The sequence below is a fragment of the Patiria miniata genome, unplaced genomic scaffold (genome assembly GCF_015706575.1).
Source record: "Patiria miniata isolate m_02_andy unplaced genomic scaffold, ASM1570657v1 HiC_scaffold_3, whole genome shotgun sequence".
Lineage (NCBI taxonomy): Eukaryota > Metazoa > Echinodermata > Asteroidea > Valvatida > Asterinidae > Patiria > Patiria miniata.
Genome location: NW_024037069.1, coordinates 29678437 through 29704349, shown reverse-complemented (window position 1 = coordinate 29704349; position 25913 = coordinate 29678437). Strand labels below are relative to the sequence as shown.

Sequence of the window (25913 nt, the reverse complement as noted above, 5' to 3'; positions counted from 1 at the left end):
AAGTGTTCCGACGCCCCTGATAAATCACAATTATTGGACGCCGGAAATCATGTTCGAGTTGTATCAATCAACATATTTTAGCTTGGTTCAATTAAAATTGTGTTGAATTCGGATTCTACTTCCCGATTAATAAATTGTAATTTCTTCAATCATAATTTGATCCCCAAGAAGAATGGTACCGCGTTGACGGAATAGCGCCCTCTGCAATCAATTTTATATGCAAATTGCCCTTCCGTGGTCTGGTCTCGGAATACTTGTGCGCATCAAACAAATACTGGCGACGTCGGGGTACAGACCAATCTTAGTTTGTTTATGGTTGCCAAATGAATTTTAGTGTGACTTCCTTCGGCTTCGCCAAATTGAATATTATTTTGTGCTTTCATCTTCACTTATTTTAAACTTTAAAATAAAATCGGTATAGGAGTGCAACACGTTATGATTGTCTGAAGCATAGTTTCCGATGGACGCAATGGATGTGTATCCAGAAGATACGGTAAAATTCAGCAATTGATTTTTAATAAATGTGATATTTTTCCTATGTGAGCCACACAGCAGTCACTTGGGAAAGATTCCCATTTCTGGCCATCACTTGTCACTTTGTGCACAAACTCTATGAGACCGGTCTGAAAGTTTTAAAGTGTTTTCTCACTCAGTAAATACTTCGATATGTTCCCTGCTAAATTTGACTTTTTAAATTTAGGACATATCACTTTCATACCGCTTTCAAGCGCCGCTAGTGGGTTCCATTTTCGTCACCAGACGAAAATGGAACCAGACGAAAATGGAACCCACTAGCGGCGCTTGAAAGCGGTATGGTACCCACATGCATCGCGCACACTGCATGTGCCCACGAGTGGAGCGCGTGCAGGGCGATAAGGATGATCTAGCCGATTTAGCAGATTTTCTTCGATTGTTTAGGTCACGTGTGAGTGTGCTGTGCGCAAAATTAACCGATCATCATGGACGACAGCATTGGTACTGCACGAATTTAACGGACAAGTCAACGAAATCATCAACAATGTTCATATTTTAGTTTTTTTGGTCGGTGTCAAGTCGATTAGTAGCTTCGTGAATGACTGCTGAATGGTATGAGGTAGGTAGTAGGAATCTGGGGTGGGATAAAAGAGGTGAAATTTGGACAATTTTGGAGAGGCCATTTTTTGGGGGCCTCTTGCTACCACATAAAACTAACAGACCATTCCTCCAGCGCTACATGTGAATGAATTTGAGCATGTCAGCTGGAGTTACTCAAGCTAGGTCACTAACTGACTAAGGGGAAAAATTAGTGATGGCCAGAAATTGGAATCTTTCTGTCATGGAAGTGGAAAGCTGATTTTGAGGAAATGGAAAAGAATGTTGCAACTTGCATCCTGATGGCAGTTATTTCATCGATAGTAATACTCTACGGAGTTCAGTCATTGCACAAATGTTGAAAAGACATGAATCTGGGACTGAGAATAATGTCCAATTTTGTTATAATTTGTATAAAATTCTTAGAAATTCATGACTCTCCATAGACTTTGTACACAACCAACAAAGTGGAGCAATTAGTTTTTTGAGTGAGTGTGTTTCCAAAGGTTACCGTTTCCAAAGTGTAAATAAACTTGCAGCAAAGTTTGTTTGTGAACCAACCCCCCCCCCCAAAAAAAATTATGATGACAGTGGGGCCCTAGATATGGAGGTAGGCCTAGTCCAGTATTTGGGTCCCATTTATGGGGCTACTGGGGCACTAGAGCTTTTTCTTAGGTTGGTCGGTCGAGTGTGAATGTAAGATGCTAATATCATTGTGGGTATTTCATACAGGACATTTTTGGTGACCATTACTCTGTTACTTAAAGTCACAAGTGTTAAGTAACAGGTCTGCCACATGTATTTAGGCCTGGCATTACTTGAATAATTGCTTTTTTTTCAATTTTGGTTTGTTTAATTTTTTAGAAGTCATCAGAGTCTGAGTGACTGTAGTCGGCAGTGATGACAAGTCACAGAGGCAAGGCGGAGTCTGCTGCCAGATCCGCCCCCTTTGGCACAGACGTACAGCCCAAGCGAAACATCAGAATCATCGGAGGGAAGCAGATTGAGATAGCAGTGGACTCTCCTCCAAGCAGGTGTGGCAGCTATGTGTTTGCTTAACACTTACTCCCTAGCATGATTTACTAGGAACCATACCCATCCTGGCAAATTCCAATACCATATGGGAAACTGCACTCACATATTTCTGACTTTGATTCTGGAGGTGTGTCAACCCAATGAAAAAGACTGTCAGTTTTAATAGGGGTGCTGTACCCATCCTGACAGATTCCAACAAAACATGCTGTTGGGGTTTGATGGGTTGAGTTCTGTTAAGGTTAATTAATGGACACTGCAGAACTTATAAACACTGCACAAAAAAGAAAGTCCACACTCATTGGAGGGGTCATAATTTTGAATCTGATTGTTTTATGATGATGTCATTTATATAGACCTGTGGGGAATTTCGTTAGATACATACCCCATTTGCTACCAAAGACTGTAAAATGTCCAAGATTTTATTTCCAACGGTTTATGAAAAATGATGCAAATTTAAAGATTACGCAAGCAATCGAGCATGACCATCATTGGAAATTGATACAGGAACTCCACTTTTCTTGAAAATGTCAGCACACCAGGTGCCATGATTTCACAGGATGCTTGAGACTATTATTCACTTACAGTCAAGTAAGGTATTTCATAATAATTTGGTAGTTTTGTTTGTTGATGTTTGCAAATGTTGTATATTACCTTTACATTATGTACCAACTTTATCGGACAGAAAACATTTTCATGCGTTTTCAGTGACTATTAAATACACTGCACACATTAGGAAGTGAGAGACTCCCAAACTGTTTTTTTTAAGGTAGAAATGGATTTTACAGTTTTCTGCAATGGCATCGCTGTTTTTTTTCTTTTCTATCCACAGTGCCAGTAATTCTCAGAGAAGCCTTCCCCCTCTCCAACAGGGACCAAATGGCACCCCTCCCATGGAAGTCCAACCACCCTACCAGGAATACAATAACAACAAACACCAAGTGGAATATTCCGAAAAGCGGGTGAGATTTTTTATCCATACTTCCATTTTATTTTGCCAACTAACAGTTCGTATTACAGATTCTCCAGATCTTCTGTCAATATGAAAAAAAAAATATGAATTCTGTTAAACGAAAGTCAATTTTTACCTTTTCAAAGAGTTGAAATATTTGGATGCCTCAATAATAAATGCTAATTTTTAATTTGAAAAAAGTCCCTTTTTTCAAGATTTGTAATGTTTCGTTGTATCTTGGCACCCGAGAGTGTTATGGGTTTCTCATAAGTACAACTTGTGAACTTGAAATTTTCAAAAGTTTGTAAATAATTTGCACTTTTAAAAGTGATCAAACAAAATCGTAAAAATCTAGAAACAACTTAAAAAAACACCCAGAGATTCTTCCTAGTATACATGACTTTAAAAGTGATTATATACAAGAATTATGATAGAAATGATAGTCCTTTTGTTTCATTATCAATAGGAGCGGATAACCCATTCACAGACAGCTCCTGCCGACAAAAGCAACTCACACATCCATGTCACAAGAGGGCGCTTCAACAGTTTACCCGGATCACACACGTGAGCACATTGACATTTTTTGTAACTTTTTATGCTTAATAACCTTTTAAGCTTTTGTGCTACTTAGAAAAAAGTTTTTTGTCGAACAGATATATTAGTGAACTGTCGATTAAAAATACATGACTTGTAGCCTCATGAAATTTGTCGTTGATTCATTTGTCGAAGATATGATATATGAAGTGTTTGCCGCCTTGTGTCTGAAACAGATCCAAAAATGTATTTTGGACTTCAAGTTTTTTTTAGCATGTCTCATAAGGCTGTACACAAAAACTACAGGGTGAGTAAAAAAAAAACCGAAGCCCAAATGTCTGGACCATTATTTTAGTGAAGTTCTGCATGTAGCACGTGTAAAATCTAGGATATGAAAGCCCAATTCATAAGGTTTCTTTTAGTATAAGAATCACTCAAATCACTCATGTAATTTTCAAGCTACGGAGTTTTAACACAACCACCGTTTTAAAGTTCTGTCCATGGATCACAAAAAGGTAAATGCTCTTTCAGCAAAACGAAAACAAATCACATAGGAATGTGTGTGAATTGTTTTCGTTTTGCTGAAAAAACGCACACCTTTTTTGTGATCCGTGGACAGAACTTTAAAACGTTGGTTGTGTTTAAAATTCCGTAACTTGAAAAGTATAAGAGTGATTTGAATGATTCTTGTACTTAAAGAAAGCTTATGAATTGGGCTTTCATATCCTAGATTCAGAAAGTGCTACATGCAGAACTTCACTATAACAATAGTCCCGACATTTGGGTTTCATTTTTTTTGACTCGCCCTGTACTGGGGCTCAAATCCTTGGATCATTGTTATCTTAGGTAACCTAAAGGCCTTTTCACACTGTCCAAAATCTCCGGGTTGGAACCGGTTCCAACCCCGAGATTTTTTTCAACCCTTTTCCCACTTCTAACATTTCAACCCGGTTCCGACCCGGGTAGCGTGCTCTAGCCGGATCGAAATCAACCCTGGGAGGGACCAGGGTTGAAAATCTCAACCCGGATCGAAATTGCATTTTTCGGCCTGAACCGTGTCGAAAATGACAGTGTGAACCGCCCGGGGTTGAGTCACTCACGGCCGATCCGTGTTGAGTTGAGGCCGACATTTTACCGAAAATCTGACACGCCGTGCATAATATTTCCCTCCACCACTATCGCCGTCACAACACCGATCATGAAACAATTGCTCCCTAATTATCATCCAATAATGTATCGGTGTATGGAGCATCCTTTACCGAGTCTGGGCTTGTATTAGGTCTGCAAAATGTACCCCAAAAAAGTACATTTCTAATGTTAAATAGAACGAATCGTCTAACGAAATGACAGGAGCCATTTTGGAAATATTGCACACAGCTGCGCTGGTGTCGTACAAAAATCGGACTCCCAAATCGGATTCCTTTACTCTCTTATTATTGGCCAAACCCTTTCACGTGACAGGTCCTTCTCCTAATAGGCATGCGCAATACTACCAATGAGTCCGTATTTCACAGAGTAGTAAATTCACGCTGAACACCGGCCTGTCCGTAAGCCTCGTGCGCGCAGCAGCCGCGTGCGTCGCAATGCATTATGGGATTGAGAAAATCATCGCAGCGCCCTAGGCCCTGTGCCGAATGCGATCCGTGTCGAGAATTTGTAGTGTGAATACACGTGGGCCGTAGCCGGATTGAACGTTACACGGTTCACGTAGCGGCCGTTCCCGTAAAGGACAGTGTGAACGTCGCGTCTCTCCGATCCGTGTCGAAAAATACTCGGGCTGAACCGGGTTGGATCCGGGTAGGTTTCAACACGGTTCGAAACGGAGATAGTGTGAAAAGGCCTTTAGTTATCTAAAGTCCTCCAACGTAAAGGATAATCTGTAAACCATTTCAGACCATGACACAAACTTTAGTTTCCAAGAAACTTTCTTGAACTTTTCTCCTCGATCTTTTACGCAGGGTCCTACCCCCCATCCCGAGCCCCAATTCCCTCTCGCCCACAACTCGGCACTCCTGGCACCAGCGGAAGTCTTCCCCCACCTCGTCCCCCTCCCTGTCCCCCTCCCCGTCCCCCACCTTTCAGCTGGGTCACCCCGAGGTCAGCCTCACGGAACAGCTCCAGGACCTCCTGAGGGACTACGACCCTTACAAGTTTCAAGTAAGTTGTGCCCTTCAACTAAATTCACTTTTTTTTCTACAGACAAACATTCAACTTGTATATTTTACTAAAGTGGAAAAATGTCCTTTCTATTTTTTTTGTTACATTTTACTACACTGTATTTATTCCTTGATGGATCTATAAAACCTTAGAGTGCTGGGGCGGTTTTTGGCGGTATAAGAAGTAACAGGCAGAGCGCTTTGGGCAGAACAGGGATAAATGGGGAACAAAAAGTGCGGTCTATTTTGCTAAAACAAAATTATTTACGCTGGCATTGTGAGATCAAATATTTTCATTTTTCACAAGTTCCTCATTCAAGCACAGCCAAATAACATGAGTCCCTTTAGCCTGGGTTGAATATTGACCCTGAAAAATCTAGCTATATACCAGCCCCTCTGACGAGCACCGTATGCTTGAGTGATAAAATCCCAGAGGGTTTAGCCGGCCTCACTGCAGGGCATGCATGCTCAAGTGACATGTTTCCCCAATCTCTTAGAAAAATACAGAGTGAGTAAAAAAAAGCAAAACCCAAATGTCGGGACCATTGTTTTGGTGAAGTTCTGCATGTAACACTTTCAAAATCTAGAATATGAAAGCCCAATTCATAAGCTTTCTTTTAGTATAAGAATCATTCAAATCACTCATGTACTTTTTAAGTTACGGAATGTTAAACACAACCACCGTTTAAAAGTTCTGTCCATGGATCACAAGAAGGTAAGTGTTCTTTCAGCAAAACAAAAACAAAGCACATGGGAATGTGTGTGAAATGTTTTCGTTTTTCTGAAAGAACGCACACCTTTTTTGTGATCCGTGGACAGAACTTTAAAACGGTGGCCGTGTTTAAAATTCCGTACCTTGAAAAGTCCATGAGTGATTTGAATGATTCTTGTACTGAAAGAAAGCTTATGAATTGGGCTTTCATATCCTAGTTTTAGAAAGTGCTACATGCAGAACTTCACTAAAACAATAGTCCCGACATTTGGGTTTGTTTCGTTTTTTTTACTCACCCTGTGGAGCCCAAGAGTGACAGAAAGTGTATGGTATGTGGCTATCCAAACGTGAACTTCAAACTGCAGTATGACTGTAGATCGTTGTGTGTGGATGTGGAAGGGCATTGTGCAGCCCCTGGGGACCCATTCAAACGTGTAAAAAACGAGCGGTTGTACGACGGTGGAACCGTGCGTGCCAACCTTGTCATCTTTGTGTGGACCTGTGAACAAAACAGGACCACACGATGCAGGTTGTGTCAACCTTGTGTGGACTTAACCAGGTCCACGCAAGGTTTCGCCTTCTCTGGAAAACAACTTTAGAGGCATTTTGGGGTTAGGGTTATCCGTCGCAAAATGAAGAGGAACACAGTGCGAGTAAAAGTACTTTTTTCTTTGGTTTTTCTTAACTACACGAAAACAAAGGAATATCCAACGTAAACGTGTACATTAAATGTGCAGTGCAGGGATAAGATGTACATGCAACCCTGATTCTTTGCAAATGAAAAATTGATTGAACTCGTTTTTTTAAAAACGTGTCAACGTCACATACTTAATTTCAGGACATGTACAAGGATTTAGCCGAGTATGATCGCAAGCTGTGCGGTTACGTCAGCCAGCCCCAGGCCAACATGATCGCGCTGAAGCACCACCTTCCCCTACCCACTAACACCATGAGGCTTCTGTTCTCAAGCTTCGGGAAAGACGACAACCCTGATTTGGTGAACTACGAGAGGCTGATACAGTACTTGGCCCGGGCCCAGCTGGGCACTGCGGAGGCTGAGACGCTGCTACAGGAATCTGTGAACAGGTAGATAAGGATCCTCATGATGTTTATTAACTGCTGACAGATTCAGGAAGGGTAAAAGGGGGAGTATTCAACCACAAAAGGAAAACTGGCAATGCCTAGTATAAATGAGAGAGCGAGATCTTAGCCATTGTCACTGACATGATCATGTACTTGCTATGTTTGCAGCATAGCATCAACCCTAGTCAGACCCAAGGTTTTTGCTTAGTCACGATCGGTCGGATTCTGCCTCCGGTCGAATATACCCCCACTTACTGGTAAACAGATTGGATAGGGGGAGAATTCAACCAGATAAGGAAAACCAGCACTGCCTAGTGTAACTGAGAGAGTGAGATCTAAACTGTTATTACTTATAACATGACCATGCGCTTACTTTGTTTGCAACATATAATCAACCCTAGTCAGACCCAATAGCAAGTGGTCAGATTCTCCCCCCAGTTGAAAATACCCCCTCTTACCCTATAAACACTTGAGTTTGTTTCTTATTCCCATCTAAAACTGTTTTTAAAGATCGGTTTGGACCACTTTTTATTTTATTTTTTTGACCATTGCAGATTTGTAAATGCTCCTGACCTGCCACCGGCCGATGAAGTTGACCTGGACCAACAGATTGCCAAATACGAGACCGATAAGAAGAACACACACAAGCAGAAACATCAGCACCATCACGACCAGAGGAAAAAACACCGTGAATCGAATGAATATCTCTTAGAGAAACTCAGTCAGCAGTTTGGCGGGCAGGAACAGACTCAGAGGTGAGTCATAGAATCGCGTCAATGTAGCTTGTGAAATGTTGTCCAGTTACTTTTCAATTCAATTCAAATAGGCATATGTAGAAATGCCTTTATGCAGACAAACAAAACAAGACAAAGACAAACAAATATAACAAGACATTACTGGCCAGCATCGTGCATTGCTACACCTGCTGCCTGACTAGAGAGATGCCTTCAAATGGTACGGTCCTTTGCTGCCACCTCTGCTTCCTCTACAGACCACCCAAAGTTCATTCTGGTGATGTCTCTCTGGATGACCTCTCTCCATGATGTGTTTGGTCGACCAGGTCTGCGTATTCCATAAGTTGGTTTCCAGTAGTACTGCTTTCAAAATTTTTCATTACATGATATTAAAATGGACGTGGAACATGCAAAATCTGAGACAAACACAACTTACCATACAAAATACCCACAGGGTTGTCTAAGGGGCGTGGCTAACTTGCAAACGGGAAAAGGTCAGTTACTTCTGGTATTGAAAGCAAGGGACTGAAGCTTGCAAGCCTGAAGAAATGTGAAGAGAGAAGCCCATTAAGACATTTTTGTTTTAGAAGTGGAACTGAAAACCCCAGAAGAATATTCAGGGGAAAATCCACGGAATCAGGTAGGGACAGAAAACCCAATCCACATGTGGACTAGGACAGGAATCGAACCTAGGCCGTAGAGGTGGAAGGCGAGGGAAGAACCACTGCACCAATCTGACTACAACCTGAAGTGATTGTAAATGATTGTAAATGATTCGATTTGAATTGATTTGATCATTGTCGCGGAAGTGCCGAGGGCAATCGGAGTGCTTCACAATACAGTGCCCCACTAAGACGTCACCATGGGGAAGCAATTTTTGCAGTGTATTGTGGGAAAACAGTCGAGAAAGATACCAATCAAGTTTTTCTTTGTTTGCACAAGGGCATTTCATCAGTTTTAAGGTATCTGGTGGATTTGCGCAATAGCAATTCAAAACCAATTTTTGATTTGGTATTTTTCGTTTGACTTGACATAGACTTAATGTTGAGTGGGGCTTGAGCTCCCACATCGTCCAAGGCAGCACACAAAAAATGGTTAGATGAACTAACCCAAGTATATTAACCAGTTTGCGCTGGGATTATTTTGACATTGACCAGACCCAGGCGTGGGATTATTTTTCACGAACCTCGATGCCAGACGGGTTCAGGCTGTCATCTGCGGGTAGCACACCCTGATATTTCCGGCCTTGCTCGCTGCGAGCGGGTCGCAGACAGATATTTCCGGCCTCGCTCGTTGCGTGTTTATCAGTCATCCGTTCCAAATACCGCAAAACCTTTGAATGTATACACGTCATCCGACCCCGTTAATAATGGTGATGATTTAACATCGACTTTCATTTTTGACTGTTCCAGTACGGGAGTGGAGAATGGACCAGCAGATCTTGCAAAGTAAGTAAGAAATTTAGAATTGTTTGACTGGTATTTCACTTCTTGTATGCAATCTTTGAATTGTCAATTGTAAATTGGAGGGGGCATGCTAAATGATAAGGACACTGTAAAGGATCATAAATCAACTGTACTCCCAGGGAAGATGCAACATTTGCAAACATCAAAAAACGAAATGACTCAAATTAACACGAAATACCTTACTGGATTGTAGAGAATGACAGTCTAGAGCATCCTGTAAAATCTTTGCTCCTGGTGTGCTGACATTTTCAAGAAAAGTTGTATTTTTCCAACGCTGGTCAGCCGACCAGCTTTGGAAAAAACTGGCTTTATTCAAAAACTGCTCCTATTTTTCATTTTAGTTATTCCGCATTTTCTTGGCAATTTCTTGGTTTTCTTGTTTTTTCCAGCATCTGCAAGCTCAAAATGTGAAACAAGTCGGTTTAACAATATTTGCTATAACATACTAATCCTCCAAATGCATATATTTCTGAAAATTGCAGCAAAAGCAACTGTTCCCTTTAACAATAATTGATTGAAATTCTCTCCACCTGTAATGCATTAAGGACACCGCAGCAAGTCTTCTCGGACAGACAAGACGCCAAACTGCTCATGCTTGTTGAGCAGCAGTATGTGCAGGGCAACCAGGAACCGACGGATCTGCATGCCATGAAGAAAGACTTTGTAGAGAGGGACACCAAGGGGCAAGGGGTGCTGACTATGGAAAAGGTAGCTGCATTGCTTTTATGAATCAACAGGTTGTAATTTGTTTGAGTTATCGCTAAGCCAGTTTTATGTGCTAAGCGAATATTAGCCTTGAATTGTACTCAAGCAATATTGCTTACAAAAACCAGATTTAAAATGTTTTGAATTTTATGCGTTGTATATAGCTTGTAGCCTCAAAAGTGAAGCTGCCATCAGGTCGGCCTTGCGTCGACAAGGAACAGTCGGCGACTAACTTTTTCAGGATCAAGCTGCGCCAGTGCGCCTGAGCTACGACCGTTGAGAACATATCAGTCCCAAAGTTTTTGCGATCTGAGTGTAACTGCGATGATATTAAGACAATCGGCATCAGTCGGTGCTACAAAAAAAATAACAATCGGATGAGTAGACAAATTTCAATTTCTGCGCAGCAACGGAAAATGTTCCGACGGGCGGGTATCAATCGCAGTCGACCTGTGTGACATTTTGATGTCATTTGTTGTGAATCGTCGTGGATGATATGGCATGGTTGCAATTGTTCTTAGTTGAGATGATGCTTGTTCCACGATAATTTCAATTTCAATTCAATTCAAGTTCAATTCATTTATTGTCCATTTAAAAGATAAAAATGGAAAATTTACATGTCTAAACATTGATGAAAGCTCCAAAACAGAACACTAAAAAATATAGTTATAATGATAAAACTAGATTTACACATACAATTTTACAGCCAAAAACAAAATGTATTAAATATTTTAAGATAACCGTCAAAAATAAATAAAAGGCCTTAAAACCTTAAAACCATTCAAGTGTAACCAAACCAACAAAGAAATTTAAACCGAGTAACCAACAGATCACCCCCGCCCCTATCGCTGCATTGACCCCCTTTCCATTGATTAGAACACACAATTATCTTACAACATTTTAAACTGTAGAGACTGATGAAAGATAAGTTAAAAACACATTAAGAACCAATCAAAAACACCACATTCGCCAAAACTGCCCTAACCACCCCGCCCCCACAAGCCTCAGATAAAAATAATCAGTAAAAACACATTAAGAATCATTACAGACTCTTACTGACAAAGGCACAAATGAATTAAGATAGCGTGTGGTCCTACATTGGATGCTTCGGAGTCTTTTTCCTGACCTCATGAAATAATAATAATGGTGCAAGGGATGGTCCTTATTTTTCATTATTTCACCGGCCTTAGTTAAAACACACCTGAGATGTTTTTCAGATAGGTCTATATCTTCTCACCGAAAATTTTACCAGCTTGGTTTGCTATCCTTTGTAGTTTGTTCATGTCTGATTTCTTTAGACTTTGGAACCACACAAAACATCCGTAGAGAATGACACTTTCAATCACAGAAGTGTAAAACAGCTTCATAATTGTTTTGTCCACATTGAAAGTTCTGAGCTTCCTTAAGAAGTACATGCGTTGATGCCCTTTTGAAACAAGTGCTCTACACTGTTCAGTCCAAGTTAATTTTTCAACTTTTATCATTGAGCATAATTTTTTTTTCATTGTATAGAGCTCCAACTTAGATATATTTTCATTTTGGATTCTTCAGGTTCAAGAAGTGTGCTTCAAGCATAGAATCCCTGTGCAGGGATCGTTGATGGCAAAAGTACTCAACAAATGCCGCACGGGTGACAACCAGTACAGGTATGCGTGCCGTGTTCTCAAGTTTGACCCATTCAAATTGAGAGATTTAGGGAATATTTGTGAGGGTAATGGCAGACTGTGACATAAACTTTTTGTTAGTATTCTCCCAGATTGTCAATCACTGTATGTAAAATTGCACAATGTTTGCATAATGAGTAAAGGCTGGTTCGCACTTCACGTAAATATGAAAGTAAAGTGAACCGCCAACATAGGGCTGGATAGCTCAGTTGGTAGAGCACCGGAACGGCAATCCGGAGGTCGCAGGTTCAAACCCCACTCCAGTCAATTTCGTTGTCCAACTTTGACATTTGTGAATTTGATGTTGTAAAACGTTTGACAGTGATACTGGAGTTGAAATTTATCGTGAATTCTCAGAGCAAGTGATCACAAGAACACCCTTTATTGTGTTTTACATAATAACATTCTTTGTAGGAAGGTAGGAAGAAGGGATCATTTGTGAAAATCTGCTTTTTTCCTCCATTTTAAATAATCAAAATGCTTAAACCCACTTCAAAATAGACCCCAGATTTATGCCGAACCAAAATGCATTTAGAGCAACTCAAGTTAAGACAGGCAGACTTCAGGTACCAATTTTCATTGTCTGGACCTTGAAATTGTTACTTTCACGATAATAAGCGCCATCTTGTTCACGGGGCAAAAAGAACACGCATTGCTGAGTACGCATGTCAATTGAAACCTTTGGTGCTTCCAAGTCATCATGCGTTCCTTCCAATATGCGCTCATGTCTAGCAACGCATGTTCTTTTTGCCCCGTGAACAACACGGCGCATATTACCGTGAAAGTGCTTATTGTTTGTCAACTTGAATTCAAATCTTTGAAGTAATTTACTTGGCATACCTGGCATTCTTGTCTGCAAATGAGTGTTATAATTTTATGTCACAAATTTTCATGTAATCCATCTACTTATTTATAATCCTCTCTTGCAGTTGGCCATCATTCCTAGAATTTCTGGGTCGGGTCAAACCCTTGGCCGCCCAGGGGCTGGAGCCTGCGGCAAACCCAGACGCCGGTCGCCCTAACACCTGGCCCAAGCAGAGAGATGATGGATTCCCCAAGACGAACCACAAGGCAGGGTCACCGGGCCTACCCCAGGAACCGGGGCCACCTCCGTGGGAAACCAGGAAACCGCTAGGGGTAAGGGAGTATAGTATTCAATCAATTCAGTTTTGTCTATTAGGCCCCCAAAAAAGTCTCCGGTTTCTGGTATGTGCGAGCGTCGCCGTAGCCATGCACGTCGGCAAAATGAATTTTTTTTTTTTTTTTCAATGCAAGATGATGTCTCAAAACCGCCAAACTCACTGGTTTGAATGGAATCCTGCTGTAGCACAATTTTAATGTGTTTTTAGATGGGGATACGATCGAGTATAAGCTTTATGTGGCCTCTCTTGGCTCCCATATATTTGCACTAAATTTACTCAGGCACCATTTGCAGTCATCAGCCGAAATTCAAAGGAAAAAAATGGTAAAAAAAAAAAAAAAAAGCTGCGTCACCGCACCACTTTTGGGGCAAGCTCCATACCAGAAACCGGAGACTTTTTTTTTGGCCTTACAGAAGTGGAAGTACTTTTGGCCTTAGAGAAGTGGAAGTACATTAGAAGTGGAAATTTTTAAATAAAGGTCAAGGGTCATGATCTGTGTCTAGCCCGCTGATCTCTATATAAAGTCGCAGAAGAAAGCCATTTGATGCCACATTGGAAAGACAGATTGTGTATAAAGGACAAGTTGCCGTCTTTATGGGCTCCGTGCGCCAACAAAAGAGGGGCCCTTTTACCTAGCAACGACGTCCCATGGGTGAAACAAGTGTAAATTATGGATGCAAAAGTGTTAGAAATTTCTCAAATGTCACTCTAGTGTCGTCCTATTACCTCACCTGCCCCCAATTTTATATTTCACACAGAGGCTGGGTGTCCGTTCCCCGACTGCCGTGGAACGGGAGATAACATTTTACGACTCGCCGTCACCAACTCACTCCCCCCCGACAAATCTCCAAGCCCCACCCCCGGGCCACCACCAGGCGAGCGGCATCAACGACATGCAGAGGGCCGAGCTGGCCGTGATGGCCCGGGAGCACAAGGTCAAGAGGTCGGTGCCAAAGCCGGCTGCGAAGACTAGAGACGATGACGAGCCGTGGTTCGTCCGATTCAAGCACCTGGCTCGCGGCTTGTACAACCTTGACAGCACCAATACCGGTGAGTAGATAGCCTCTTTGTGGAGTGCAGTGGTCCAATGGTTACGGTGTTCGACTGTCCAATGGTTACGGTGTTCGACTAAGCTTTCTTTTAGAACAAGAATCATTCAAATCACTCATGTACTTTTCAAGTTACAGAGTTTTAAACACAACCGCCATTTTAAGGTTCTGTCCACGGATCACGAACAAGTTCAGTGTTCTTTCAGCAAAACGAAAACAAATCACATAGGGATGTGTGTGAATTGTTTTCGTTTTGCTGAAAGAATGCGCACCTTTTTTTGTGATCCATGGACAGAACTTTAAAACGGTGGTTGTGTTTAAAACTGAATTGGGCTTTTATATCCGAGATTTTATAAGTGCTACATGCAGAATTTCACTAAAACAATGGTCCCGACATTTGGGTTTCGTTTTTTTTACTCACCCTGTATACGGCAAACCGGTAGATTGTGACCATAATGCTATATGTGTTTGATAAAGAGTTCACAATTGTCTGCTTGAAAATAAGCACTTCTGTCTAGTTTACAATGCACAACGTAGTTGCTAACCAAATACTTGCCTACTGCAATGGATTGTCCACTGCAACTGGATCTTCATGTGGCACTTTCACATCAAGCGATCGGAAGCTATATTAGCTTGTAACATGGTCATGCAATGTTGTTGAGTAGTGTGGACTTTGTTGCGTAGTGTGGACTTTGTTGCGTAGTGTGGACTTTGTTGAGTAGTGTGGACTTTGTTGCGTAGTGTGGACTTTGTTGAGTAGTGTGGACTTTGTTGAGTAGTGTGGACTTTGTTGAGTAGTGTGGACTTTGTTGCGTAGTGTGGACTTTGTTGAGTAGTGTGGACTTTGTTGAGTAGTGTGGACTTTGTTGAGTACCTGTGGACTTTGTCAGGTCATTTTGGAGCCTCATGTGTTATACAATATATAAAGCTCTGAATATATATGTGTCCATATTATGAATTCTTCTGTTTTCCAGGCTATCTGAGCAAGGAGGAGACCCGGGGTCTCGTCAACAACTACAACCTGATCTACCGACTGGGATGGGAACAGCCTCACATTGACAAATGCATTAATGGCTGTTGCCTTTCCCAGGGGAGGGTGTCAGTTGAGCATTTGTTGGAAGCACTCACACTGAAAGTCACATAAATGCTGATGGACCAGCTGGTAAAGGAACAGCCTCCGGCATGTACTAGGTAAAGGAGAAAGGCTCCTGAATCTGACATCGGACTCTGACAACATTTAATTCAAAGCTCCCAGTTGGAAAAGGAATAGCTAAAAGATTCAACGCGCCTTGCAGCAGCTGTTTCTATTCCAGAGGGACTGCCACATCTGCATGCATTAACTTCAGATTCCAGGTAAGTAAAATAAACCAGCTAGATTTTGAACTGCCTGGAATTTCTCCAACACTGGCTATTCCAGATCCAGTGGGCAGGAATTGATCAGAATCAGGATGACAATGAATTTCGTGTATATAAAAAGTACAAGTAGGCTTTCAAACTGAATAATTTGTATATAAGTACACAGAAAGAGGAATTTCGTTTTCATTATCTGAAATTTGTTTGCTCCGTCCATAATGTGCGTGCATCATTTTCTATCAGGTTTATCTTTTGTAGTTTGTGTAATCAAGAAATAATTGAATAGATGTCCAGTGTTTTGTGACAGATTTTGAAGTGCAGTAATGTGTGCATTATCCAATGATCTGCATTGTATGCGCCCATTTAGTTGCATTCACGCCCGCGTAATGATGTACAATGCTCACAATAGTACCATATGGGAACGGCAGTTCCATGAATGCCGTTCAAATGAGTGTCTATATTTGAGTAATTTTTGTCTGTCCATTATACAGAATCATCTGGGTTTTTTCTGCAAATGTGTAAACAGTATGTACAGTGTAGATGGGAATTGTTTGTCCGTCCAGGTTTCAAAGCAATTTAAGATGTTTTTTCCAGCAACCTTTTGATGAAGTACTGTTTGATACAAAGCAGCAAATATTAAGATGAGTTAGAGGTTTTCCTCATTTACAATCTGAGTACATGTTTTGTTTGAATTTTAGTGCCAGGATTCAGAACAGTGCACACTGAACGTTGGTTATCATAATGCCATTTGTTTGCTTTTCTGTGATCTGATACACCGTGCCCTCTGGAGACGTGCACACAATAGGGAACAAAAGATTGTATACGTCTCCACAGGGCAATTTCTATAGATGAATACGTCTCCACAAGGTTTTCATGAAATAGATATGGATTTTACTCAAAAACTAGGAATTTCCAAGGTGGGTTGATCCGTCGCAAATGGAAGAGTTTTAGAAAAGGGATATGCGTAGTATGCGTAAATGTTTTGTGTGTGTGTTTTGGAACATTTTCTGTATTTTAATGAAACTATGTAGTTGGAATTACTGAAGTTTTATAAACACATAGCGGGTGCTGTAGGCTGTAAACTTATAGAATTATGTGCTGGATTTTATAAACTAAAAAAAGTGTAGAATATTTGCAGAATTTGATAAAGCAATTGTTAGTAGAACTATATATCTTAATCACCCAGAAATTACGTTTCTTTTACGTTATTCATGAATTTCTCAGTCAAGTGGCTTGTGTGGGTTCTGACAGAAGTGAATAGCTTCTCAAATTTGGGCTTCATGGGAATGTACATGTACACGTAATTTCTGAAACGTCTTTTTAACCCTAACCGCCCTGAATCCTTCAAAATCCTCTTTGCCAAAGTGAAGGAATTTGGAGGATTGATGTTGTACATGGCAAAAGTGCGTTACTGATTTCGTAGGATGCACTTTGTCAAGGTCTTGGGCTAGACCTTGTGTTGTTTTTGCTCAGCCATGCATAAATATAGGCCTGGATTTTGCTTGAAATCCTCCGTACTGCTCCAGGATGTCACTGGCCAAGCCTCAACATATTGACAGTCACTGCCGCAGCATTTTGCAGGATTCAGGCAGTGGTCACCTTTCCACGGACCATATTCAAGAAATAATGGAGGAATTTGCAGGATTCTATTTTTCCATGAGGCCAATTGAGGATTTTGCAGGATTGAAACTACATCCTAGCAAAAAGGCCTAGGGAGTTGGGGTTAAATGGTGCAAAAATATCGATCACATTCCTGCAAATGTCTGACAATTTCTGAAACTTTTTTGAAACTTACAGAATTTCCCAAACAGTGAGCTTTTAAGAGTTTGACCTCCCAGACTTGTTTTAAGATCCCTCATAAAAACCCCAAAGCCTTTATATATCAGTTTGTAAGTCTGCTAACATTTCATGTATTTATTGAAGTTGTATGATTTAAAGTAAAGCATTAACAAACACCAATAAGTGCCTATCTGGTTGACAGCATTATATATTTTCCCAGTCATTAGTTATTGTGAAAGAAGCTTTAAGTATGGGATGAAGGATATACGGATATGGAAACACTAAGCTGCATTTAATGGTCTTTGCTTGCATCTGATAGTTGCATTCCGAGAATTTCTGTTTTAATACAAAGGGACAATCAGTTGACAATCAGAAAAATACATTCCAGATGCCTTCTTTTTGTCTTTTTATTGATTTATTTATATTTTTTAAACATACCTTCTGTGTGGTATTTCTTCTCTTGTGTTTGACCCAAAGAAAAAAAAAAAAAAAAAAAAAAAGTCCCGATACATAACTCTTAACAAGCATGCGTAAACATTCAAAAAGATTGTACAAAATAAATTACGAATGACTTTGCTACTCATATCAAACATTTATATTTCTAATCATTGAACCAACTAACAGCATTATGTGTCTGAGGCACTTGCTAATGATTTGTTTCTTCTTCATTTCTTAATGTATGGTATGTATGTATACATAAGATGGAATTTAGTATCGGGGTGATAAAATTCAAAATAAGGTTTTGCCCTTCACCGACCTGTAAACACTGTACATGGTATACTCAGTGTGTTACCTCCAGAGTGAAAGTGAGAAAAATTCACTCAGGTGGGACTCGAACCCACGACCCCCTGCTTTCTAGTGCAGACGTCTTACCACTCGACCATCGATCTTGTCGGGATCAATCGGATGTCTGGTTCGATTCTGATGAATCACCCCGACGCAAAAAGTTACATCTTAGGAATAGTTTCATTGCGGTACCCACTGCTACAGATTCGAACCAGCCAACTGATCGATCTCGGCAAGTTCGGTGGTCGAGTGGTAAGACGTCTGCACTAGGTAGCAGGAGGTCGTGGGTTCGACTCCCACCCGAGTGATTTTTTTTTCCAACTTTCACTCGGAGGTAACACACTGAGTATATTATTTATAAGTCAGTGAAGGGCAAAACCTAATATTGAATACATGTATATAGGCCTATATATAAATGTTCAGGCTGCTTGCATTCCGCCCAAGTTTTATTTCTTAAAACTGCCTTTCTAGAACCAAATACCTATAGTGCCTTGCCATTTTTGCAGTCTGTGTTACTGTTTCTCTGATACGTGTAGCTAGAATTTTTACTTTTTAGTTTCCAGATTTTGGGTGTCGTTTCTTCTGAAATATTTTACTTCAGTTAAATGTAGTTCTGCTGATGTGTCTTTCATAGAGTTTTATATAGTGTTTTAGTTTCTTTATTAAAAACCTGACAGTTGTATTTATAATGACAATGATTGTATATACTGCTCGAATAAATGACCATTTGTAAATTAATTATAGCATTAACAATTTGTGAAACTATTAAATTGCCTATAATTATTGTGCCTTTGACTATTGAACATTTATTGTTTATAAAATTGAAAAGATTTAGTAGTAAGTTCAAGAATAATCCCACGTGACAATTTTGGGAGATTTAAACTTTGGAGGTTGTACATTTTATAATACCTTTGCTAAGGCCAAAAAAAAAAAGGTCTCCGGTTTCTGGTATGCGCGCGCGTCGCCGTAGCCATGCGCGTCGGCAAAATGAAAAAGGTTTTTTTTCAATAAAAGATGATGTCTCAAAACCGCCAAACTCACTGGTTTGACTGGAATCCTGCTGCTGCACCATTTTAACGTGTTTTTAGATGGGGTTATGATCGAGAATAAGCTTTATGTGGCCTCTCCGGACTCCCATATATTTGCACTAAGTTTAGTCGGGCACCATTTGCAGTCATCAGCCGACATTTGAAGCAAAAAAGACAGGTAAAAAAAAAAAAAGCCGCGTCGCCGCACCACTTTTTGGGCAAGCTCCATACCAGAAACCGGAGACTTTTTTTGTGGCCTAATGCATACTTACAAAAATCTGTTACTTGGAACAAACATTGGAATGATTCAAATGTTTTTATTGAAGTTTAACTGTGCCTTTCATCCTACTTTGCCTTATCAGAAGCTGAAACCCAAATTTGGTTACCACATTTACAAATGTACAGGGTGAGTTAAAAGAAGCGAAACCCAAATGTCGGGACCATTGTTTTAGTGAAGTTCTGCATGTAGCACTTTCAAAATCTAGGATATGAAAGCCCAATTCATAAGCTTTCTTTTAGTACAAGAATCATTCAAATCACTCATGTACTTTTCAGGTTACAGAATTTTAAATACAACCACCATTTTAGAGTTCCGTCCACGGATCACAAGAAGGTAAGTGTTCTTTTAGCAAAACGAAACAAATCACATCTTATAGGGATGTGTGTGAATTGTTTCGTTTTGCTGAAAGAACGCACACCTTTTTTGTGATCCGTGGACAGAACTTTAAAACGGTTGTTGTGTTTAAAATTCCGTAACTTAAAAAGTACATGAGTGATATGAATGATTCTTATACTAAAAGAAAGCTTATGAACTGGGCTTTCATATTCTAGATTTTGAAAGTGCTAAATGCAGAACTTCACTAAAACAATGGTCCCGACATTTGGTTTTTAAAAAATTTTACTCACCCTGTATAACAAGTTTGATTTTGTAGACATGTGCATAATTTCATGTTGGGCAAATATTGTCCACAACTTTGGAAGATAGATCAGGAGTTATGCTAAAGATATTATACGAGATGTTTGGGTATAAAAAGATTTCTTTTTACAAATTCTGCCAATGCCAGACACTGTGTTAAGTTTTTGATGATTTTCATTATTTGTTTAAACTTTTTTTTTAAAGTTCTGTTGCAACATTTTTTCATAACAGATGAGTTTGATGAAGATATGACGAAGTTGACAATGGAACATGTTTTTGTTTTCCAACACTGTTTCGGGGTTTGGCGACTAATCATCACAGATTGAAAATTAGAAAACAGAAGATTGATGGCCTTTCACGTTCACACAGTGATTTTGTAAATTTTGTGCAATGTGATAGTCCTGTTAAATATGCAGATTACATGTAAATTAACATGTTAGAAATACCCCACGCCAAAATATGGATTAAATTGAATGGTTATAGGATTAATGGCTGCATAATAATAATAATAATAATAAAGTAACCTTTGCTTTGCCATGTTTTGTTGCACATGGTGATTCCTTCATGACAAAATATCTTTGGAAAGCATTTTGATTTCTGAGTAAAAATATTTCTGACAAACAAATACTTATACGAATAAAATGATATTACATATTGAGAACTATTGTCCAGATTCTTGTGTGAAGTGTAAAATATGTTATGAACACTTTTTTTTTATGAAGTTTATTGTTTAAACAGATAATGGTAAAAAATATACATAGTTTTCAAATGAAGCATTAAAAAGTTAATTCTTTATGATAAAAAACAAAGTCGGTTTTAACTCAGTAGAAATGTGTATCGGGTATACATACAAAACTGCAGATAATTGCATTATAATGTAAATCAGTCGCATGAATCAGGATTTTGATAAGAAATTCAATTAACAAAACTGACCTGGGTAGAATCATGCCCTTTTCGATTATTATTAATTTTTTTCTACCATTTATTGATCAATTTTAGGGATGATATGATAGACGGATGCATTTATGCAGCAACCAGAGATTCCACACTTTCGTATGTAATTGTCCCCTTTTGTTTGCTTTGTGCAACAGGTGTGGTTTATTTGATTTTATTCCCGGGCTCACGATGCTATTTTTATCATTGCATCGTGCGTGTTGGTACGTGTTAACTCCCATGTTTTCGGGCTCAAAAATGCATCATGCCAATTATAGGTGGAGCTGGCTGTCCAATTGTGACATCATGGAAACCTCAGTTTAAAATTTAAAAGAAAGGATTTAATTTACAGATCATAAATGTTCTTATTCCCTTCTGTATTTTGCATAGAAATGATCAATAATGCTAATCAAAATGTTAATGAAAAGGCTGAAGCGCATGACAGAATCTGTGTTTCTCTTTTGGTTTCGGGGAACAATACAATTCCGACACAGTGAGTGATTCCATTGTTCTGTTGTTATTCACGTGAAGTTTCTTTGGAAGGCACAGTTCTGAACAGATGTTGTCGTCAGTGACGAATGAAAATAATGTATCAGTGATGATCATTTCTGTGAAAGAGAGGCGTTGGTAGTATGTGCGTTAGCAGTGAGAAGAACTTAGGAAAAATCGAGAAATAGGAAACGTCGTTGGAATATACCACGATAGCTGGACGAGATTATGTTGACGTGCTCGTATCTAGTCCGTTCAAGAGCAGAAAACAAGATTTTCTGAAGCGCTTGGATGATGTCATCGAGCAATTGAAATGCCTTTGTCCGTACCATTCTGTGGAATTCTAGTATCATGAAAGTTGATAATGTCTAGCCTGCCGAGTTTTAGTTGATGCCTATGTGCCAACTTGTTGGTCCAGTTTGGAAACATTTACCATTCGCCCTGTATCAACAAACGAGAAGGAATATGCAGGCGTTGCAACTTGGAAGTAAAAAAGAAGAAGAGGAAACTCCAATCTTTACAAGACTTTGTACAGTGTTATTTAATTTTTAATGGCATAAAGTGTGAAGTGAAAAACGAGGAAATCAGCTGATCTGAGGAAAAGTTGTATGCCTGAATATGCGACAGTTAAGCCTCTGAAAGTTTTCGGTTGTTTATGGGACATTTGTGACTTAACATATTTGCTATTTTTGAGTTTTTCTTTGTGGTAGGATTGCAGTTGTAAGTTTGAATGCTTGAGGCATCCATTATATATAAAAAAAGGATACCTGTTATTTAGTAAAAACATTATCAAATGGGATGAAAATGATGAAATGTTTTGAAAATGACATGAGCATGACAAGACATCAAGGATGGTGCTTTTATCGAAGCCTGCGTTTGTTCGATGACGTTGCAAACTTGGCCAAAATGCTGATGTTTCTGGCCGTAGCTTTCAGTCTGGTCGCTCGTCCCGCCGACACGCAGTTGCAGCGGCAGTATGTGTCGTCCCAACCGGTCAATCTACGCCTGCTTTACGCCCAAGACATGGCAACGGTTGCCGTGACACCTGAGGATGCCACCTGTGGGATGCAGGGGTCGCAGCAAATTTGCTCCTTGGTGAGTTTTTGGTAAAACTTGTAAAGTTGAAAATGGTATCATGAAAGTTTCAAGTTGCAAAATATCAAGCGAATTAGTTCCTTCTTTTATTTCTTCGACCGAGTTCTTATTTTCATTCATTCAAAATTGAAATAAAAATGTAAGGTAGATGAATACAATTTCAGCCGTCAGAAATTGTAAGATTTGTAACTTGTGTTGCATCAGTTGGTACTGTTGTTTGCTATTTATTTGCTTTGTAATGTGATATGAGTGCAACATGTCACTTGAAGTACATATCAAGAAATAGGTCTTTAAAGTGCTTTCCAAAGCGTTTTCTGTACAATACAGTTTCTGAAAGAGCAGTAAAGTTCTGTACCTTCAAGAGTAGTATTTGCCAAAGCTCTAATTGAGGATTTTGTAAATATAATTTTATTAGTTCCAAGTTTCTTCAAGTAATAAAACCTGTTTCCATTTCTTGAAATTGAACAGGTTTTGTTCTCAAATTAATTGATTGAATGTTCATTGGTTTGCATTTGCAACATTACTCAGGAGTCTATATCTTCCGAACGCAGGTTGACCCCAGGATTTGTCAGAACTGTCTGGCATCGGACCCACGCATCTCCCACCTGCCAGAACTTATCTTAGACCCTAGCAACAGCACCTATTGGCAGTCTTCACCCTGGGGAGATGCCTACCCGTCTCCCTTCGTCGTCAACGTCACCGTATCACTGCTCAACAAGATGTACATCCTTGAAGGTGACGTCACTGTGAGATTCCGGACTTCGGCGCCGGAGGCAATGGTTCTGCAGAAATCACGGGACGGAGGGGTGACGTGGACGGCATACCAGTTCTTCTCCATCGACTGCGTGGCCGATTTCAGCATGGAGGAAACAAACTCGGTTTCCGTCATCGCAGACGTCTTAGCGCCCTCGTGCGTCAAACCTAGTGGATCGGACGCTGAACCCGGGGTTTACATGATCAAGTTCGACCTGACCGGGAAGTTGAACCCGCTGATCGAAAACAAAGAATCCTTCTATTCTGAGCTTGAGAAGCACGGACCTCTCTGGGAGTTTTTGACCTTGACAGACTTGAGGCTGGTGCTGATGCGGCCGGCAAGCTCTCTGAGTGGTGGGGCTAGTAACGGAGCCAAGCTGCATTATGGGATTTATAGCATCGATGCCGCTTTGAGGTAATGTGATTTACATTTGATTGGCTAGCTAATTTGAATTCAAATAATAATTATATGTAATGCTATCTTGTCAAGTAGCCTTCCAAAGTAGCATTACAATTGCACTTTGGTCTGCCTTTATATACACTTTTTAATTCTTTATCACCTCAGAGCTTATGTATAGTAGTTCGTGATGATGTCTGCTAGATGAGGATGTGACGTTGTGTTTAATTTTGTGAACATTTTTAGCAAATATTTTAAGTAAGTAAAAAAAAAGAGAGAAAAAAAGAAAAAGTTACTTTTCCCTCGCATCCATTCACTTTTGTGAGAACTTGAATCTCTTTCTATTGTGTGATCTTTTTATTTGACGTAGGTTCCTTTTCTATAATCTGGGCTTCATTTTTAACGTTTTTTTTTTCTTTTAAACATTGACAGGTGTAAACTTCACATCCTTACTGCTACATATCATGAGATAGATTTTCATAAACACTGTCAAACAATGGACACTAATTGAGTTGGAAAAGAAATTGGAGCAAGTTCTAAATTTCTTTTTGATAAGACGGGTGTTATTTTTTTAACACAGCAATCTTTTTCAGAGGTACATGTCTTTTTGTTCTTTAAGATAGTTCTGCTTCGATCCCCTTTCCATAAATATACACTTAATCTTAAGAAGCAAGCAGAAAACGTTCAGCTTTTTACCTGAAAATATTTTACCTTTTTAACAATCTTTAGTTGTGACTGCAACCTGCATGGGAGGTATTGTGAATTGGACAATTCAACCAGCCAAGTCCATTGCAACTGCACTCACAACACTGAAGGAGTGAGCTGCGAGCGGTGTCAGGCAGGGTACCAGGCATTGCCGTGGCAACCAGGGTCTAATCTGCCCTTCCCCGTGGGAACAGCCAATGAGTGTCAAGGTGAGATAACTTTTGACCAATCAGAAAATTAAGCAGATTGGTACATCACCAACACAGAAGGTAGTTTAAAGAGAATATACAACATTTGCTTTTGCTGTAATTTTCAGAAATGGATGGATTTGGCGGTCAGTATTTTGTAGCAGAGTTTGTTACACTGACCCTTTTAAAGTTTTGTGTTCATACATGTGAAGATGCTGAAAAAAAAACAAGAAAAAAATAATGTTCTTGTAGTTTGGTTTTCTGACCATACTTCAGATGAATCGAAGCAATTTATAGACATCAGGGAATTGTCAGGTCTGGGAACCAGACTAGATTGCTGGCACCCGTTCGTTACCTGGCTTGCAACTGTAACCGATTGCAAGCAAAATGTTGACTAATAAATTTGGTAAATTTGGGGCAGTATTTGAAAAAAAGTGTGTTTTTTCCAATGATGGTTGGCTGACATCGTTGAAAATTGATACAAAAATTCCACTTTGTTATAATTAGGTATGTTTCAAATTAGGTTTTGCCCTTCACCGACGTTTTTTAACACTGTATACTCAGTGTGTTACCTCCCGAGTGAAAGTTGGAAATAATAGTTTATAATAGTTTATGCGGTACCCGCTGCTATGTACATCAGATTCGAACCGGCCAACCGATCCCGTTAGCTTGGTGGTCGAGTGGTAAGACATCTGTACTAGAAAGCAGGAGGTCGTGGGTTCGAGTCCCACCCGAGTGATTTTTTCCAACTTTCACTCGGGAGGTAACACACTGAGTATACAGTGTTAAAAAACGTCGGTGAAGGGCAAAACCTAATTTGATTTATATCACCCCGACGCAAAATTCAATCTTATTATTAGGTATGTTATTATTCCAATATGTCACATGATATCAATTAACCCGTGGACATTTTCACTAGAAAAGATTGTCTGTCTAATTTTGTACAGCGTTCTTTAACTTTATAAGCTAATGTGTAAATGCGATGCAACATTGTCAAAATCAAATGCATTCATCCTCTGCAAACAGTGATGGCAGTGTTGTCCGGTTCCTGCCCACACAACAACTTCACTGTCAACCCAAAACACCCCTCTGTCGTGAATAGAACAGCCCCAGGCTGCAGCAGCATGTAATAATGATGGTATTACATACCAGGCAAAATAACGTCAATGGTCAATTAGCATAAGAATGGCC

The 25913-nt window shown here is 39.8% G+C and overlaps 2 protein-coding genes across 3 annotated transcripts; both read left to right on the top strand.

Annotated features, from left to right (window-relative positions):
* Nucleotides 1-285: 285 nt before the first annotated feature.
* Nucleotides 286-16521, top strand: LOC119737922 (uncharacterized protein C1orf87-like). Of its 2 annotated transcripts, none has more exons than XM_038212584.1 (13): nt 286-493; nt 1939-2105; nt 2936-3065; nt 3522-3619; nt 5548-5746; nt 7296-7543; nt 8095-8295; nt 9687-9722; nt 10286-10448; nt 11997-12091; nt 13039-13246; nt 14010-14301; nt 15275-16521. In XM_038212584.1, exons 2-13 carry the CDS (start codon nt 1972-1974, stop codon nt 15442-15444), a joined length of 1974 nt encoding a protein of 657 aa, XP_038068512.1. In that variant the 5' UTR covers nt 286-493; nt 1939-1971; the 3' UTR covers nt 15445-16521. The 2 variants fall into 2 exon arrangements, with proteins under 2 accessions (XP_038068512.1, XP_038068511.1); XM_038212583.1 differs by having other exon boundaries at nt 1936-2105.
* A 5969-nt stretch (nt 16522-22490) lies between these two features.
* On the top strand, nt 22491-25852 carry LOC119736648 (netrin-G1-like). Its single transcript, XM_038210664.1, has 4 exons — nt 22491-22679; nt 23231-23847; nt 24559-24743; nt 25749-25852. Exons 1-4 carry the CDS (start codon nt 22491-22493, stop codon nt 25850-25852), a joined length of 1095 nt encoding a protein of 364 aa, XP_038066592.1.
* Nucleotides 25853-25913: the final 61 nt, after the last annotated feature.